This window comes from Haliotis rubra, unplaced genomic scaffold (assembly GCF_003918875.1).
Source record: "Haliotis rubra isolate DU_JTF1 unplaced genomic scaffold, ASM391887v1 Scf147, whole genome shotgun sequence".
Taxonomy (NCBI): Eukaryota; Metazoa; Mollusca; class Gastropoda; order Lepetellida; family Haliotidae; genus Haliotis; species Haliotis rubra.
Window position 1 is genome coordinate 32,993 of NW_025765414.1, and position 19,939 is coordinate 52,931.

General features: G+C 39.8%; 1 protein-coding gene and 1 long non-coding RNA gene across 2 annotated transcripts; one reads left to right on the forward strand and one right to left on the reverse strand.

Moving 5' to 3' along the window:
- Window positions 1–473: 473 nt before the first annotated feature.
- LOC124269729 lies at window positions 474–19,642 on the reverse strand. The gene is made up of 4 exons (XR_006896591.1): window positions 19,537–19,642; window positions 15,410–15,414; window positions 11,898–11,901; window positions 474–484 (listed from the first exon to the last, which is right to left on the reverse strand). It is a non-coding gene; the product is annotated as an uncharacterized LOC124269729 (long non-coding RNA).
- On the forward strand, window positions 13,830–19,490 carry LOC124269727 (40S ribosomal protein S5). The gene is made up of 5 exons (XM_046704755.1): window positions 13,830–13,848; window positions 15,109–15,227; window positions 16,780–16,989; window positions 18,092–18,319; window positions 19,367–19,490. The coding sequence occupies exons 2-5, from the start codon at window positions 15,114–15,116 to the stop codon at window positions 19,433–19,435; spliced, it is 621 nt and encodes a 206-aa protein (XP_046560711.1). The 5' UTR covers window positions 13,830–13,848; window positions 15,109–15,113; the 3' UTR covers window positions 19,436–19,490.
- Window positions 19,643–19,939: the final 297 nt, after the last annotated feature.

Below are 19,939 nucleotides of genomic sequence, written 5' to 3' on the forward strand. Positions count from 1 at the left end.
GCATACCTTTTTTTCTTATTCTTTTTTTTTTTTGCATCTTACGTATTTCAAATCAATCACAAAAGACAGTGACACGACGTTAAATGTACCCACTCGAGATGGACATGGTGAACGAAAGAAATTCTGTGAAGGCGGCGACGAAATGATGGTAATAGGGTTCGGGTATTTATCGTTTAAGGTGAGCTACATCACCCTGGGTTATAGAGGATGTTTGGTCCATGCAGACAGCCCTGGAACCAGTCCATCTTTGATGCAAGGGATAACATGGAACATTAACTCATCAAATCCATCAAGTGCTACAAAGAAATGGCCACCTTGTTGGACCCGTGCTACATTTAAAGAGACATCGTAGTGCCACATAGTGGATGAGAGTGATGTCTGTGAAAGGTGGAGCAATATATATGGTAAATAATTGTTGATTAATGTCTGGACCTGAATATGTATATTAAAGAACGCACGTCACCGGATGTGACTTTAAATTAAACTGCTTTTTCTGAGTTGACTGTTGTTCCTGGATAATATATAGTGCATGGTACTGATTGATTTATTGATTGATTGATTAATTGACGTCACACTCAGCAATACTCCAGCTATGTGGCGGTGGTCTGTAAGTAATCGAGCCTGGACCAGACAATCCAGTGATCAACAACATGAACATCAATCTACGCAATTGGGATACGATGACGTGTAAACCAAGTCAGCGGGCCTGATCACGTGCACCAGTCGCCTTTTACGACAAGAATGGTTACTGAAGATCAATTCTAACCCGCATCTTCACATTATTATCTTAGTATTATTTTTATTAAGTAAACGTAATAGTTTTAGTAATAAATATAGCTGCGAGCAGCGATGTAGGGCTCCTTGGATTGACTTCTTTCGAGCCTTTTGCATCTCTCACATATCTCATGAATGTAGTAATGGTATTAGTTAATATGAATCATATCACTGCTAGTGGAATTCTCTTCGACTGGAAGTACTGGGAGGTCATTAAGTTTCGATAAACTCATCACAAAACCTATTTTCGTACTTTAAATAATATTACTTAGGTATCATGAATATCAAAACAGAAGAACCCTTTGTTTAAACGGTCAAAGAAACAGAAAATTTTGTGGCCTCAACTAAATAATTTGAAACGTTCACTGTGACTGACATTATGTGAATCTAAATGTACGTCACATGTAGCTGACAAGTCGTGATTCACATTTAACAGTCAGTAAAGACAACTCATCTGTCATTTTACCGAAAGAAAGACATTTTCATGCTCTTTATTATGGTGCATTGCTACTGATAGAGGTACCTGGCGAGTTTAGTGCGGATTTTTTCTGCACTGTTGGTAGACACCATTTCCATCTAAATATCAACAGCAACCAAAAAGACATGTCGACACGAAGCACGTATTTCTGTTTTTTATCAATATCCATAAAGCTGTTCCTCTCACGCTGACACAAGTGAACATGTGGTTTTACAGCAACTAAGGTACTCAAGTAGGGGTATTCTCGGGACGTGGACACCCTAAGTCGTGTAAAAAACAAAGTCTAGAAAAATGTGTCCACTTTGGGTTACTAAGCTAATTAACCCTAGACAATAGACAGAGTTTGTGATTGCAAGACTTCGGGCAATACTAGACTGTGTAATTATAAGGAAACGAAACAAGGGTTTATTTACAGTTTTAATAAAATTATAATACACTGTGTCGGCAATGACGCTAATGTTCCCACGGTTATTAAGCATCGACAAATCTCAGTTTCATTTGGATCAGCGGGGTAATTGTGCGAGGATGTCGTTACCTGTAGACACAAGTGATTTACAACACTTGATGCCACAAACACCAGTCATTTCTTCTTCTCTTCAGGATTGTGTATGTGTGTCAATTCACGCAGAAATATCTTCCACCTCGAAATGTCAGAAGAAATTTGTAATCTAACTGTACGTTTGCCATAGTGAAAGATGCATTAACTTCCTCTTGTCAGAATTATATAGCACAATTTCCTGACACTGATTATTACTCACCTAGCGTGTACACTTATCGGAGTGAACACATTTTATGAATTCAGCCAACACTGCAAACGATTTCTGAGTGAACTCACTCACCTATCATAGTCACATGCTAACCACGCTTACAAGATTGAACTCCCAGAGTGAACAGAGTTCACGACACCTTCACAATTCGGATAACAGTTAAGATTTTAACACTTTCCGACCAGTTAATCCCTTACTTAAAACAGACGACATCAAAGGAAAACCGTCTGTCCACGTCCTGAGAAGACAGACAAATATTTATTTAAGTCTCACCTCATGTAAAAGTACAGATATATACACACTTTAAGGGTTATGAGAGACTATTACATAGAAGTGGCAGATATGACAAAAGTAACACTATGAAATTAGCCGCATAAAATAAGTTTTCTTCTTTGAAGAACGCAGGTTTTGGCTGTAAAATAAACATGTTCTTTAAATAGTAAAATCATTTTTTAATTATCACATAAATCTAGGAAGTTGAGAGTTTCGCAGATTATATAATATCACTTAGGTATCATGAATATCAAAACAGAAGAACCCTTCGTTCAAACAGTCAGAGAAACCAAATTTGGTTGCCTGAACTAAATAATTTGAAAGGTTCTCTGTGACTGACATTATGTGAATTTAAATGTACGTCATATGTAGCTGACAACTCGGATTCACATTTAACGGTCAGTAAACACAACTCATGTGTCATTTTACCGAGAGAATGATATTTTTATGCTCTTTATCATGGTGCATTGCCTACTGATAGAGGTACCTGGCGAGTTGTGGTGCGGATTTTTTCTGCACTGTTGGTAGACACCATTTCCATCTAAATATCAACAGCAACCAAGACATATCGACACGAAGCACGTATTTCTGTAGCGTTTATCAATATCCATAACGCTGTTCCTCTCACGCTGACACAAGTGAACATGTGGTTTTACAGCAACTAAGGTACTCCAGTAGGGGTATTCTCGGGACGTGGACATCATAAGTCGTGTAAAAGCAAAGTCTAGAAAAATGTGTCCACTTTGGGTTACTAAGCTAATTAACCCTAGACAATAGACAAAACAAAATAAAAATAAAGAAAAGAAAATAAAGAACAAGATACCAAGTGCATTTTATGTTCATACGTTGTTACTTGAATTCCGTAAAGCGGTTAGTTTCAGTTATATAATTCTGTACGGATTTTATATGATTTTCATTGTCTAAAGGAGATAAATCGTCATTGCCGTAACGGTATTTGCATTCTTACATAGCTTTCGGAACCATACACAATTCTCTCGTCATTGTCAATTGAAATTGACATCGTCTCCCATATCTGCACGTGGACCACACTTTGCAGTGGTAGGTTCTTTATAGAACATTTTATGAGAGGAATATTACGCCGACAAAGAGTCGCCAAGGCATCCCATGCACATGTTGATATGTAAATATGGATGTAGATGTTGTGACTGCATACTTACCAATTAGTTTCCATAACTATCCATGCTGACACGGTGAATAAACGTGTACAACCTGCTTGCGTCTGTGGGGAGTCGATAAAAAAACAGCTTGAGTTCGTGTTTGAAGGAGCAGACATAATCGTCCTCGCGCTTTCCTACAGACTGTCGCATGCTTTGCAAGCGGCCATAATCGTCCCCGCGCTTTTCTTCAGACTGTCGCATGTTTCGCACGGGTAACCTGCTGTATAGTTAATGTGGGAGAAACCTATGACACATTCGGTAATATAAACCTTGGCTGTCGATGATATAAAGTACTGCCATATAGCTTGAATATTGCTGACTGCGGCGTAAAACTAAACTCAATCAGTCAGTCACACTCACGCTCACGCAAGTGAACTTGTGATTACACAGCAGTTAAGGTACTTCAGTAGTTTTGTATCAGTATCCATTACACTGTTACACTCGGGCTGTTGCAATTGAACATGTGTGAATCGAGAGCAGGTATATATACTGGAAATACACCTAAACTCGATACAGGTCACCTATGAAGTTTTAAAATCCTTGCAAACAGCACCGAATTGTTAGCAAAAGCGTATTACTCTTCGGGCATTTCAAAGCCGGCGCCTGGTCGCTGTTGAACGATTTTACTAGCGTTTACTTCAGCTAGACCAGAGTTACCCCCCCTTAGACCACAGCTACAACTTTCACCACCTCTACTGCACTGTATTTCAATTTTCTGTAGCCCAATGGGTTTTTTGGCTCATAACAGATCTGCTTATTATTATTAACATTAGTATTACCTCTGTGCCAATCATTACATTGTTATACTCTTGGTCTGCATTAAATGCCATTACGTGTAGGTGACAAGTCGAGATTCACATTTAACTGTTTGTAAATACAACTCTTGTGCCACAATGAGGTTGGTCATATATCATAGCATATAGTGTTCTCTCTAAATACTCAATTCCTTTATTTATGAATGAATGAATGAATGAATGAATGAATGGATGAATGAATGTTTTTTATTTCCACCAATGGTTTGGAGAGTTATACATTCTGTTATGTATATATTTTTAGAGTATAACACACATATTTGTGAAAAAAATGGAAAGTTCAATATAACACCAGCTTGGTCGCCAGCTCTCGTCATTGTCAATTGAAATTGACATCGTCTCCCATATCTGCACGTAGACCACGCTTTGCAGTAGTAGTCTCTTTATAGGAGATATCGTCCTTGCGCATTCCTTCAGACTGTCGCATGTTTTGCACGGGTAATCTGCCGTGCTGTAAATGTCGATGAAACTTATGATACATTCGGCAATGTATCCCTGGGCCGTCGGTGATATAAAGTACCCGCCATAAAGCTTGAATATTGCTGGGTGCGGCGTAGAACTTAACTCACTCACTCACTCTCTCACGCTGACGCAAGTGAACTTGTGATTGCACAGCAATTAAGGTACTTGAGTAGTTTGTATCAGTCTCCATCACACTGTTACACTCGGGCTGTTGCAACCGAATTTGTGAATCGAGAGCAGGTATATATACTGGAAATACACGTAACAATTCGATACAGGTCACCTATGAACTTTTGAACTATATGCAAACTGTAGAAATCACAAATGGTACCAAAAGCCCATTACTCTTTGGGTATTGCAAAGTCGGCGCGTTGGTGGTGGTGTACGATTTTACTAGCGTTTCCTTCAGCCAAACCAGGGTTACCCCCCTTAGACCACAGCTACAACTTTTACCATGACCAAGAACGCTCATTCACTGACAATCTTTAAAAGCTGTCTAAAGACATACCCCTTACAAAAGATTGAATTACAATGAAGATATAACGCCGCTACTGCACTGTATTTTAATTTTGTGTAGCGCTATTCCAGATCTCCAATAAGCCAAAGATAGCGTGCTTAGACAAATTATTTCTTATTCAGTATCGTCCAGCTTGTGTTTCAACCCGCTGAAGTTCCAGTTCAGATTTGACAGCTCCTCGTCATTGTTAATTACATTTGTCGTTGAAATTCACTTCGTCTCCCATATCTGCACGTGGACCACGCTTTGCAGTGGTAGTCTCTTTATAGGAGATATCGTCCTTGCGCCTTCCTTCAGACTGTCGCATGTTTTGCACGGGTATTTTGCTGTATGTAAATGTGTAAGAAACTTTTGACACATTCGGCAATGTATCCCTGGGCCGTCGGTGATATAAAGAAGTCCCTATTTCATTAAATCTGTCCAAACTTTTGGGGTTTGAGTGTAAGTACTATTTATGATGACTGGTACGTTGTAAACAGTCTGTTTGCGTGATTTTTGGCGTGGTGTACCTGGAGATAAGGGTCAGTTTGTTTCGCACTCGTTTTCTTTCATTCGGGGAACGTCTCAAATAGTTTTTTCCATTTTAACTACCATACGCTGTATTCACATGGAATATGTTGCACAGATGTTTTGATCAGCAACTTTGATGGCACTCGTCAGAGGTGACATAAATTAATGAATAAGTGAAGTTTTCAAAACGTTTAAAGTGTTGTATGTGCTAAGTTTGGTTTGGCACAAAATGGCAAAGAAGCCCGTGAAAGTTTTTGAAGACAACTTTTGCCCAGAAGTAGCGTCCAACATGGCGGCCATCAAATACACATAGCCACATTTGACGATGCTACTGTGTAGTAAGGTGCATAGACACAAAGTATGCAAAGTTTGAAAGCCGTAGCTCTTGAAGTTTCAGTGCAGCACATTTTGGGAGGAAAGTCGTCAGCATTTTGCTGAAAAACATCACCAAAACTTCAATCCAAAATAGCGGCCAAACGGTGCATTTTAGCGACTTGAGCCGTCCAGGCGAAATTGTAGGCATTTTGATTGCGCGTCTGCTCAAGAACTTTGGCACACATTGGAGCATTAGTTTTGGAGATATTTGCATTTGAAATTGAAATTTTTGAATTAATTTTGAATTATCTGCCCTTTGCTATTGGGCCTACAGCCTAGAGATTTTAAAGCGCGATATCTATCCCTCGGTGGGCATCTGGGTGATTTTTGTCAAGGCATTCTGTCCAGCGGTGCTCTCTGTAGCTCTGGTACAAAATACGGCGGAAGAATAAATAATAATAATAATAATAATAATAATAATAATAATAAAACACGAACGATTACAATAGGTCTCCTGCCTAATGGCAAGGAGCCCTGCTGTTATTGTGTACTAGTAATTACAGAAGCGAGTGGCCTTGAGTGAACGAAATCACGTCAGCTGTTATTTATATTTCCCAATGACTACATGTCGCGTAATTCATTACATTGTTAAGTGTTACAGTGTGTTACAGACATATAAATATTTTGCGTATTAGCAGTGCAAGGGTCGAAGCCAACGCTGGACTTTGTTTAAGTGTACAAAGAGCGAACGCTACGCTTTTTTGAACAAGTCAAAACATTGATTACACAACAGTCTCGTTTCCTGTTGATTGGGTTCCGTCCTATTGCGCAACTTCAGTACAATAACCACTCCAGAATTTGAGACCATTCATTCAGCTGGATTCATAGATATTAATCAGTATTATTGGATACATCTAAGCACTTGTATATTGCGACACTATGCTCCTTGTAATCCTTGCAAACATGTCGTGCCGCGTGATCTGTCGTACAGCGAGCACTGACAAACAGAAACCTGGAAATCGTGAAAATCTCAAACGAGGCTCTGCCGCTAGAAAAGTTTGGCGGTCTGGTACGGACTTGATATTATATCAATCACATTGTGCCTAACAGAACTACACTGAATAAGCGCAAAAAAACACAACAGAGTGTAACCAGAGAGCCAGATGCATTGTGAATTTTACGACCTCATCAAACTGGAGTCGTCTGTGACGTCTTAGTTGAGGTCATGCTGCTACACCTCGCCATAAAATATAGAAATACAATGTTATTAAAGTTTAAAACTAAAATTCTTTGGTAAATGCCATTATTTTATGAAACAAGGAATTGGAATTCAGTGTAACCATAGTTGTTCGTGATGTCTATTTTCACTTTCACACGGGAAAATTCGGATCGGTTGAAAAGTAGGTCATTGTCTGAATAGGTTAATGAGACTCGTGTTTCGGTTTGATGTGTACAGAGCGAACGCTGTCCTTGTTTGAATTGTGTTCAGAACGAACGCTGTCCTTGTTTGACATGTGTACAAAGCGAACACTGTCCTTGTTTGAAATGTGTACAGAGCGAACGCTGTCCTTGTTTGAAATGTGTACAGAGCGAACGCTGTCCTTGTTTGAAATGTGTGCTGAGCAAACGCTGTCCTTGTTTGAAATGTGTACAGAGCGAACGCTGTCCTTGTTTGAAATATGTACAGAGCAAACGCTGTCCTTGTTTGAAATGTGTACAGAGCGAACGCTGTCCTTGTTTGAAATGTGTACAGAGCGAACGCTGTCCTTGTTTGAAATGTGTACAGAGTGACTACTGTCCTTGTTTAAAATGTGTACAGAGCGAAGGCTGTCCTTGTTTGAAATATGTACAGAGCGAACACTGTCCTTGTTTGAAATGTGTACAGAGCGAACGCTGTCCTTGTTTCAAATGTGAACAGAGAGAACGCTGTCCTTGTTTGAAATGTCAACAGAGGGAATGCTGTCCTTGTTTGAAATGTGTACAGAGCGAACGCTGTCCTTGTTTGAAATGTGTACAGAGCGAACACTGTCCTTGTTTGACATATGTACAGAGCAAAAGCTGTCCTTGTTTGAAATGTGTACAGAGCGAACACTGTCCTTGTTTCAAATGTGTACAGATCGATAGCTGTCCTTGTTTGAAATGTGAACAGAGAGAACGATGTCCTTGTTTGAATTGTGTACAGATCGAACGCTGTCCTTGTTTGAAATGTGTACAGAGCGAACGCTGTCCTTGTTTGAAATATGTACAGAGCGAACACTGTCCTTGTTTGAAATATGTACAGAGCGAACGCTGTCCTTGTTTGAAATGTGTACAGAGAACGCTGTCCTTGTTTGAAATGTCAACAGAGAGAATGCTGTCCTTGTTTGAAATATGTACAGAGCGAACACTGTCCTTATTTGAAATATGTACAGAGCGAACGCTGTCCTTGTTTGAAATATGTACAGAGCGAACGCTGTCCTTGTTTGAAATGTGAACAGAGAGAACGATGTCCTTGTTTTAAATGTGTACAGTTCGAACGCTGTCCTTGTTGAAACATCTACAAAGCGAACACTGTCCTTGTTTGAAATGTGTGCAGAGCGAACACTGTCCTTGTTTGAAATGTGTACAAAGCGAACACTGTCCTTGTTTGAAATGTGTGCAGAGCGAACACTGTCCTTGTTTGAAATGTGTACAAAGCGAACACTGTCCTTGTTTGAAATGTGTACAGAGGGAACACTGTCCTTGTTTGAAATGTGTACAGAGCGACCACTGTCCTTGTTTGAAATGTGTACAGAGCGAACACTGTCCTTGTTTGAAATGTGTACAGAGCGAACACTGTCCTTGTTTGAAATGTGTACAAAGCGAACACTGTCCTTGTTTGAAATGTGTACAGAGCGAACACTGCTTGTTTGAAATGTGTGCAGAGCGAACAATGTCCTTGTTTGAAATGTGTACAGAGCGAACACTGTCCTTGTTTTAAATGTGTACAGTTCGAACGCTGTCCTTGTTTGAAATGTGTACAAAGCGAACACTGTTCTTGTTTGAAATGTGTACAAAGCGAACACTGTCCTTGTTTGAAATGTGTGCAGAGCGAACGCTGTCCTTGTTTCAATATGTACAGAGCGAACGCTGTGCTTGTTTTAAATGTGTACAGAGCGAAGGCTGTCCTTGTTTGAAATGTGAATGGAGAGAACGATGTCCTTGTTTGAAATGTGTACAGAGCGAACACTGTCCTTGTTTTAAATGTGTACAGAGCCAACGTTGTCCTTGTTTGAAATGTGTACAGAGCGAACGCTCTCCTTGTTTGAAATATGTACAGAGCGAACACTGTCCTTGTTTGAAATATGTACAGAGCGAAGGCTGTCCTTGTTTGAAATGTGTACAGAGAACGCTGTCCTTGTTTGAAATGTCAACAGAGAGAATGCTGTCCTTGTTTGAAATATGTACAGAGCGAACACTGTCCTTATTTGAAATATGTACAGAGCGAACGCTGTCCTTGTTTGAAATATGTACAGAGCGAACGCTGTCCTTGTTTGAAATGTGAACAGAGAGAACGATGTCCTTGTTTTAAATGTGTACAGTTCGAACGCTGTCCTTGTTGAAACATCTACAAAGCGAACGCTCTCCTTGTTTGAAATATGTACAGAGCGAACACTGTCCTTGTTTGAAATATGTACAGAGCGAAGGCTGTCCTTGTTTGAAATGTGTACAGAGAACGCTGTCCTTGTTTGAAATGTCAACAGAGAGAATGCTGTCCTTGTTTGAAATATGTACAGAGCGAACACTGTCCTTATTTGAAATATGTACAGAGCGAACACTGTCCTTGTTTGAAATGTGTACAAAGCGAACACTGTCCTTGTTTGAAATGTGTGCAGAGCGAACACTGTCCTTGTTTGAAATGTGTACAAAGCGAACACTGTCCTTGTTTGAAATGTGTACAGAGGGAACACTGTCCTTGTTTGAAATGTGTACAGAGCGACCACTGTCCTTGTTTGAAATGTGTACAGAGCGAACACTGTCCTTGTTTGAAATGTGTATAGAGCGAACACTGTCCTTGTTTTAAATGTGTACAGTTCGAACGCTGTCCTTGTTTGAAATGTGTACAAAGCGAACACTGTCCTTGTTTGAAATGTGTACAAAGCGAACACTGTCCTTGTTTTAAATGTGTGCAGAGCGAACACTGTCCTTGTTTGAATATGTACAGAGCGAACGCTGTGCTTGTTTTAAATGTGTACAGAGCGAAGGCTGTCCTTGTTTGAAATGTGAATGGAGAGAACGATGTCCTTGTTTGAAATGTGTACAGAGCGAACACTGTCCTTGTTTTAAATGTGTACAGAGCCAACGTTGTCCTTGTTTGAAATGTGTACAGAGCAAATGCTGTCCTTGTTTGAATATGTACAGAGCGATCGCTGTGCTTGTCTGAAATGTGTACAGAGCGAAGGCTGTCCTTGTTTGAAATGTGAATAGAGAGAACGATGTCCTTGTTTGAAATGTGTACAGAGCGAACACTGTCCTTGTTTTAAATGTGTACAGTTCGAACGCTCTCCTTGTTTGAATATGTACATAGCGAACGCTGTGCTTGTTTGAAATGTGTACAAAGCGAACGCTGTCCTTGTTTGAAATGTGTACAGAGCGAACGCTGTCCTTGTTTGAAATGTGTACAGAGCGAACGCTGTCCTTGTTTGAAATGTGTACAGAGCGAACGCTGTCCTTGTTTGAAATATGAACAGAGAGAATGTTGTCCTTGTTTGAAATGTGTACATAGTGAACGCTGTCCTTATTTCAAATGTGTACATAGTGAACGCTGTCCTTATTTCAAATGTGTACATAGTGAACGCTGTCCTTGTTTGAAATGTGCAGAGCGAACGCTCTCCTTGTTTGAATATGTACATAGCGAACGCTGTGCTTGTTTGAAATGTGTACAAAGCGAACGCTGTCCTTGTTTGAAATGTGTACAGAGCGAACGCTGTCCTTGTTTGAAATGTGTACAGAGCGAACGCTGTCCTTGTTTGAAATGTGTACAGAGCGAACGCTGTCCTTGTTTGAAATATGAACAGAGAGAATGTTGTCCTTGTTTGAAATGTGTACATAGTGAACGCTGTCCTTATTTCAAATGTGTACATAGTGAACGCTGTCCTTATTTCAAATGTGTACATAGTGAACGCTGTCCTTGTTTGAAATGTGCAGAGCGAACGCTGTCCTTGTTTGAAATATGTTACAGAGAAGAGAGCGCGCGTGCGCCCCCCGCCCCCGCAAACCCCATTTAATTTTCATTTAAAAGGTTGTTTTCTGTAAAATATGTACATGTCAGTGACTAGATGCTGGTCTAAAATACCACCTGAGACTGGATATGGAAATGGATATGAATTTAACGTAATGAACCCTTCTCGGAAATGTAGATCCGGTGCTAAGCTTTGCTTGACCTGCGCTGGGAAGAGGGGGCGGTGGGGTAGCCTATCGGTTTTAAGGGTTCGCTCGTCACGCCGAAGACCCGGGTTCGATTCTCCACATGGGTACAATGTGTGAAGCCCATTTCTGGTGTCAGCATCAACCCTCGACACACACGCTAGCCATAAACCATGAACGGCCCCTAATCCTCAAAAGTGTTGCCTTCTGGTTTGATGTAATAACAAGAAGACAAAGTCATCAATATCCCCCGCAATGGCAAAATACTCTTCATGATTATGTCTACGAGTTATGATTATGTCAAATATTTAGGTGTGTATAAAGAAAAGTGGAATCTGAACAAACGTATTACCGGGAATGTGTGAAGCCCATTTCTGGTGTCCCCACCGTGATATTGCTGGAATATTGCTAAAAGCGGCGTAAAACCATACTCACTCACTCACCATTCCCGGGAGAGAGACGAATATCAACATATCGCGCTGTACATACATGACCAGCATAATATCTGCACATTGTTGTAAGTGGTGTCCAGTCCTTAATGACACTGTAACTTCATAACACAAACATTGGCGTTATCAAATAATATAATACTACTCGTTATAATATTATATAGACAGTATGTCCACCCTGCAGGCAAGTCAACGCTTGCCTTTAAAGGCCGGGGTTCAAACCGATACACAGATGGGGTGTGGCCTCCTTGCCTTGTCAAAGCTGTCTTTAGATGCAAAGCAATGTAGTATTCAAGTACATTCCATTAAATATCACAAAACTGACTTACCAGTTCAGGCTGATATTAAGTCATAGTATAAAGAAGTATGTTGTGAAGACTCACAGCAAAAAGTATGGATGCAGAGAGTCTACAAAACATACATTTTGAAAATATATTTCACATTTTTAAATCCAGATTTGAATTTCCCACTGTGTCAGTCAGGTGGCCAGAGGAGGTGCGTTTCCATAGAAACAAGCCTTGGAGTGGGAAAATGTTTCATTCAGGGTTTCATATTTCAGGCAGGCTGGGAAAATGCACACCCACAACACACACACACACACACACACACCATGCTGTAGGGCTAGGGTTGTCCACTTATCTGATGCTGACATCTCTTTGTGAAGATTTTATATTCAGAATATAAGTAAAAATTGATGTTTCATATATGATAATCAAATTAATCTCTTTAGTCATCAAAATATGAAGTGAAAGGGACATTTACTATAAGGCACATGTTTATTCTAGTAGTAAACTCCAAGGTTAACCTTTGACATCGCCAGGCTCTTGCCAGACACCCATAGCCGTTACAGCCTTGTCATTCACGGGCTGATAACATCTTCACTGCTGAGGGGTAGCAGATGGGAGACTATTTGGTAACCCACGGGGGTTGGGGCGTTTGCGCCCCGGTCTTTAAGGTTTTTAATAGTTACTAAAGCATAAGTAAAATAACTTCAAGAATTTCTTAAGAAGTGGCTAAAAGCAAAAATGATATGGAAGGTGTGCATTTATTATAAAAAGTATAACCACAAATGGTAAAACATGCAACTGATCAGGATATGTTTTCACAAAAGATCGCGTTATTAACGAAACTGTTTCGCACATTGTACCTATGTGGGGAATCGAACCCGGGTCTTCGGCGTGACGAGCGAAGCTTTAACCTCTGGTCTACCCCACCGCCGCAGAAAAATAATAACAACGGCTGTAAGGGAGCAACCATGTGATTTGTGATTTCTAAGGTGGGTAGTAATGGAAAGTTTGTGCAAAAATACACGCAAGATGAATAATGTGTTTTTCAATAGTGGCATTATTTATTTATTTATTTATTTATTTATTTATTTATTTATTTATTTATTTATTTATTTATTTATTTATTTATTTATTCATTCATTTATTCATTCATTTAAATTTATTTTAGGTATGTGTTTTGGTGATATTGAAAATACTTTAATGTAATAATTGTTTGTGTTGTTAGTTCAAATGAACATACATGTTGGTGGTGCTCGGTACAAACAATGTTTTCGTTAATGCAGCTGGGGAAAAAACAGATTGTATCCAAACAACAAAAATCTCTCCTCTTCCTTATTGCAGTATGAAATGGATGCTGCATAACATCTGATTTTAATAGGAATGGTGCCAATATTTGAGCCGACCAGACAGATTGAGAACAGGTAGCAAACAGTGAGCCATCATTTTATCTTTGATTGTCTAAAGTTAACATATTGTCTCTGAAAAGAGCACATCTGTACAAAATATTGTCATCGTTTATTGGCGAGAATATTTCTAGTGGTATCTGCGCTTATACTCATGACGAGTCGTTTCCCTTCACAGGGAACGCCGCGCCGGAAGTGTGTAAACCCCACTGTCTCCCTTTTAGAAACATACTGCCAGGTGCGTGGATGTATGAGATACACATGCGTTTGAATACGAAAATTCTTTATGATCGTGATCATTGTCATGATTCATACCACACGACATGAATTAAACACTTATAGTTTAACGTTTAAAGAAGTAATCGTTTCAATAACATGTCACATTTCCTACTTAACAAACTTTGAAATAACGTGTACCGCAAAAATGATGGTCCCCACTTCCAACATGGCTGCCCCCATGGTGCACGCTTTCCATACATATTCCGTCAATATTCGGAGAGAAGGAACTCTGGTACAAAAGTCCGTACAGCTGGAGACGTCCGCGCATTCTCTGTCTAATAGCGCGATAAGTAGCCATTTACTTTGGGCAGGACCTGACTTCTCATTCGGGATGATGTGAAAAAATGTGACTCGTAAGAATATCGTGTTGAAACGGAAAATAGATCGTGTCTAACATCAGTCTGTCCAGGGATTGGGAAAGGCAGATGCCATGGGCCATTTTGCACATAAGAGTAAAAAATGGCCCATTAAAATTTTGAAGTTTACTACTGATGCAAGGGCAGTGGTCTATTCTAAATTCAGGAAATGGGTAATAATCCTGAAAATGACCCATTGTCAAAGTTCTCTATCCCAATCCCTGTCTGTCTGCACCGCATAGATCATGCAGTGGCTTTTCGACCTTTAGAGTCTTTGTGTGGGTATCGTTACTCCCAACTCTCGATTGCACTGCTCTCTGTGATCCTTATGGTTCGGTACGTGAAGATCGTGGTTAGAATTTGTCTTCAGCAACACCTGCCTATCATAACAGGATCGGGTTGTCAGGCTTGCTTACTTTGATGAATGTCATCATATCAATTACTTTGATCAATGCTGGGGCAGCCTAGTGGTTAAAGCAGGATCACTCGAAGACCGGGTTCAATCCCCACATGGGTACAATGTGTGAAGCCCATTTCTGGTGTCCCCTGCCGTGATGTTGCTGGAATATTGCTAAATGCGGCGTAAAACGAAAACTCAGTCAGTTGATCAATGCTAGTGATGGTCAATCACTGGATTGTCTTGTTCAGACTTGATTCTTATAGCTGGAATGTTGCTGAGTGCGACATTAAAACAAATAAATAAATACACACACAAACTTTACTGTTGGGTAACACTTGCCTTTCAACAACCCCTAAGCTGATTTTTGTAACTATTTGTACAAAGGATGTGGAACTGGCTCGTTTGAACACTCAATAATTGACAGTGACCTGTCCTAATCCTTGATGCTTGCTTCAATCTTCAGCCAAGATGGCGGAGAACTGGGATGAATCAACAGCAGCAGCTGCCCCTGAAATTCCCGAAGTGAAATTGTTCGGCAAGTGGTCCTCAGATGATGTTCAAGTTAGCGACATCAGTTTGACTGTAAGTGTTGACACACTTTCCTTCATAAAATCAATGTAGACTACAAGGTGTTATCTTATATGGGTGGGTTTGTGGGCAGGATAAAGTGCCCTTAAAGGCAACAGATAACCAACATATCCTTTGGGGGCACATACAGATAAAGATGAAAATATGCAAGGTGAGCTTGGTATAGTCTGTCGTACAGACCCTGAAGCAAATATATCCAAGAAAGCCCACGCAAGTCTAGAAAATGTGGCAAGTCTACATTTGTTTAGTCTCTGAAAATGAAGAAAGTCTCAGGGCTCCTTTTCATCATATTTTCTTTTACTATGAACTTTTTTCAGTAAAATATGTTCATTTCAGAGACTAGTTGTTAGTCTAAGCTTGGTAGTACTGTCATTGTTTACAAACAAACATGGCAAAGCCCTTAAGTAGGAGTACACCACCTAGAATATGATAAAACGACCTTAGTTGTTGTTAACATTATGAAGACAATAGTCTAAGATGCTTGAAAACAGTTTCTGATTGAGATGTATCAGGGCACTTTACAAGTTTTGGCAAGGTTGTATGTATAAATATTAAAGCAATTTAGCAAGGACACTTGCCACTATCAGTATCCACATCCATGCTTCCAAACCTCTACAAGTTATGTCCTTTTCCCTAATTTATTACAGTTTGATTTGTCTGAAGTGTGTCCCAATTGACTTTGTTTCACTTTGGGTACATTTGGTTCTGTACTTCGTATTGTTATTACAAAACTACCTTTGATCAAGGGCAAAAGGCAAATATAATATTTTGTTTACAAATGTTACTTTGCTTGTATGAAGTTAACCACTGTCTAAGAAACAGGTTTCAGTTGGAACTATGTTGTCAGGGGTTCAAAAATCCCATCGTCCGACGCCCGGGACAAGTCCGTTTTCATTTCAGGCAATCAAATAATGGTATCTTACTTGTCTGTCGGCTTATAGATAATTTCCACTTATGGTTTCAAACTGCAAATAAACTTTGATTTAATTTCATATCTGCTTAAGTTTTGCAATGATAATAAAGTAGAGTTATCTTTCTTTGCTATTTATCACTTTTCAGTAAATAGTCCAGTAAACATTAACATCAAATACCATGTTGATTTATTCTTTCATAATTACATCATCATGATTATGTCATAAAATCAGGGCAAGTGGAATATTAGTCAGGACAAGTGACTTTCTTAAAGTCACTTGCCCTGTGGCAAGTGGCTTTTAAAAAAAAATTGAACCCCTGGTTGACTTTTGTCACTTTCCCACCTACATATCACTGACATTCTGATGTGATATATGTTCATGAGCACATTCCTAGGATGCTTGCGTGTTAGAAGTGAAAATAGTTGGGTTTTTTGAAAGATGTTAAGAATGACATAGATGGGAATAAATGCATTTGCTATTGAAAATACTTTTGATAGAGTAAATTATTTTGTGATGAAATGGCTGGACTAATGCAAAACTGTTCCCAACATATTTAAGATTTCACTGACCCAAGATCAACAGCATCAAACCTGGACGATCAAAGATGTTGATGGTTTGCTTCTGTTTTTTAGGATTATATTGCTGTGAAAGAGAAGTATGCCAAATATTTGGCTCACTCCGCCGGCAGATACCAGGTGAAGAGATTTCGCAAGGCACAATGCCCCATTGTGGAGAGACTTGTGTGTTCCCTCATGATGCATGGTCGTAACAACGGCAAGAAGCTCTTGGCCATGAGGATTGTGAAGCACGCCTTTGACATCATCCATCTGCTAACAGGGGAGGTAAGTCTGTCTGGATGTTCAAAACTTTGTAATTGATACCAAAAGTGTCTACAGAATATAATCTCATAGTAGGCCTGATACACACCACTTACCTATGACCATCTAGGTCAGAATTTGTCCCCAACAACATATATTTGTCACGCTGATTTGACATTATGCCCCATCACTGAGGATCATAGCTTGCGGTAACTGCTTGTTTGACTGGTACAGAGTGGAAGCAAGGTAGCCGAGTGGTTAAAGTGTTCGCTTGGCACGCTAAAGACCCGGGTTTGATTCCAGACATGGGTACAATGTGTGAAGCCCATTTCTGCTGTCCTCTGCCGTGATATTGCTGGAATATTGCTAAAAGCGTCGTTAACTAACAGGCAAAGCAAAGGAACAAACAAACTTTAGTCTGCTTGTTGTCCAGTCTCTACAACAATAATGGGGTGAGTTTCTACTCCCATCCATTTTACCATACCATGGTGGATTTGTTTGTACAGTCCTCTACAATGATCCAATGTAAACACATCACCCATGATAATCCAGGTTAGAATTGACCTTCAGTAACCCATGCTTGTTGTAAGAGACGACGAAAGGGATCGGTTGGTCAGGCTTGCTGGCTTTGTTGACACGTCATCATGTCCCAAGTGTATAGATCAATGGTCTTTCTGTTGATCACTGGATTGTCTGGTCCAGACTCTATTATTTACAGAACGGCGACATATAGCTGGAATATTGCTAAACTAAACTCACTCAATGCAAACATTCACGTGAAGTACAAACTGGTTAATTGAAACCTTGTCACCAAGCCCCTTGGAATTCCAGTCAAGATCAGTACAAATTGAATATCGTGTTAAAGACTCCTTGTAAAAATAAGAGACCCTTACTATATCTGTCAACAGTGCTGTTTTACTACCTAATATCTATCCAAGTTTCTGGTGTCCCCTGCCATCATGTTGTTTGGATATTGCTGAAAGCAGCAGTAAAACCAAACTCACTCACTCACTCACTCAACTATCGAAGTTAATTTAGGAATTTCTAATTTTACTGTGACATTCATGCATACTGATTTGACATGAAAGTTCATGATCTTAACTAGAGGAATTTTTTCTGCCATCAGAACCCCCTGCAGGTGTTGGTGAATGCCATCATCAACAGCGGACCCAGGGAAGACTCGACACGTATTGGACGTGCTGGTACCGTGAGGAGACAGGCCGTTGATGTGTCCCCACTTCGACGTGTCAACCAGGCCATCTGGCTGCTCTGTACCGGATCCCGTGATGCTGCCTTCAGGAACATCAAGACCATCGCCGAGTGTCTGGCCGATGAGCTCATCAACGCCGCAAAGGTAGTGATTTATTTTTACATAGAATTCACAGTACAGGGTTCTCTTGTAAATTATTCCTGTGCTTTTGTAACATCTTTCAAAATGCGTATTTTTGTAACATCACAAATGAAGTGTTATTTTTGGGAGTGATATTAAGTGTTAAAACATGGCTAAGAAATCTTGTCTTAATTAAAGTAAGTGTCCTGTTAAATGTGTCCTGCAAACAGTATATTCAATATATTTCTTAAAATGTTTCGGTATCATGCTACTTGGTAAAATATCTTGATTTTTAAAAATAATTTGAGTCTTAGAAGGGTCGGTGGGGTAGCCTACTGGTAAAAGTGTTGTCTTGTCACGCAGAAAATCCGTGTTTGTTTCCCCATTTGTAAGCCCATTTCTGGTGTCCCCACCGTGATATTGCTGGAATATTGCTAAAAGCGGCATAAAACCATACTCACTCACTCACTGAGTCTTAGAAATTCATAGAATGATGCAATGAAACAAAAGAAATGTTTAACCCTATAATTAAAATCTTAGCCATTGTCCACAATTTCTATTTCATCTGTTACCAGGGTGTAAATTAGTTCAAATAACTTTATCCCAATGACTGTCACCATAGCAACGGTATACTCAGTATTTCATGGTCTAAATTATGTGTTATTTGTGTGTTCCATGGAACTTCCTCAACTCTACATTATCTGTTTCGACCGCCTCCGTGGTGTAGTGGTTAGAGCGTCCGCCCGGAGAGTGGAAGGTCGCAGGTTCGATCCCCGACCGCGTCCTACCAAAAGACGTTAAAATATGGTTCTTGTTGGCCCCTGCCTGGCACTCAGCATTAATGGGTATAACAAGGACTGGTCGGCTCGGAGTCAGTATACTGTGTCTGAGTTGGGTATTCATGCTTCACTGCGGCATGGTATCTCAGTGGGCTAGCACTATAAAACCAGCTTCAGTCCGGGTTAGTACAAGCAGCCGCACATACACATGCATGCCTCGTCATATGAGCCGAAATATTTTCAAGCACGATGTAAAACCCAACTTCACCTCACCTCACATTGTCTGTTTCAGGGTTCCTCCAACTCCCATGCTATCAAGAAGAAGGATGAGCTGGAACGTGTGGCCAAGTCCAACCGTTAAACACTGTCAAATATGCCTGTATGCTTCTGGGGAAATTAAAAAAAGTACATGTAAATTTGTTGTGATGAGTTGTCCCTTAGGCATGTTGACAAACCTGTAACAGAGATGCCAACCTCTAAGATTTTATTGTAGTCGCTACGAATTATAGCCTCAAACTACGCCAGTACGATTGCACTAGAAATTCTACAAAATTTGAAGAAAATTCATTAAAATTCGGATATATAGACAAAAACATATATTTTCGCCTATTAAATACATTTTCGCCAATAAGAGACAAGAAATGTAAAGCTGATATGGAAATCTACTGTTGGAGGTATGGGACTTTATAGCTTCACTCTTGATTAGTGTCTTATCTTTCTCGGAATCCATCATGATTTTAAGTATTTACAGAGATGCCAACCCTTACGCTTTAGGCGTAATTATTATGATTTTGACCAATTACTTATGCCATTACACTTAATCTGCGAAAATTACGCTTTTCTACTTCGCTTTTCTCAAAATCAG

Coding starts and splice junctions, on each gene's coding strand:
- LOC124269727 (XM_046704755.1), top strand. CDS start 15,114: ATGGCGGAGAACTGGGATGAATCAACAGCAGCAGCTGCCCCTGAAATT. Junction 15,228..16,779: donor TTAGCGACATCAGTTTGACT/GTAAGTGTTGAC, acceptor TCTGTTTTTTAG/GATTATATTGCTGTGAAAGA. Junction 18,320..19,366: donor AGCTCATCAACGCCGCAAAG/GTAGTGATTTAT, acceptor TGTCTGTTTCAG/GGTTCCTCCAACTCCCATGC.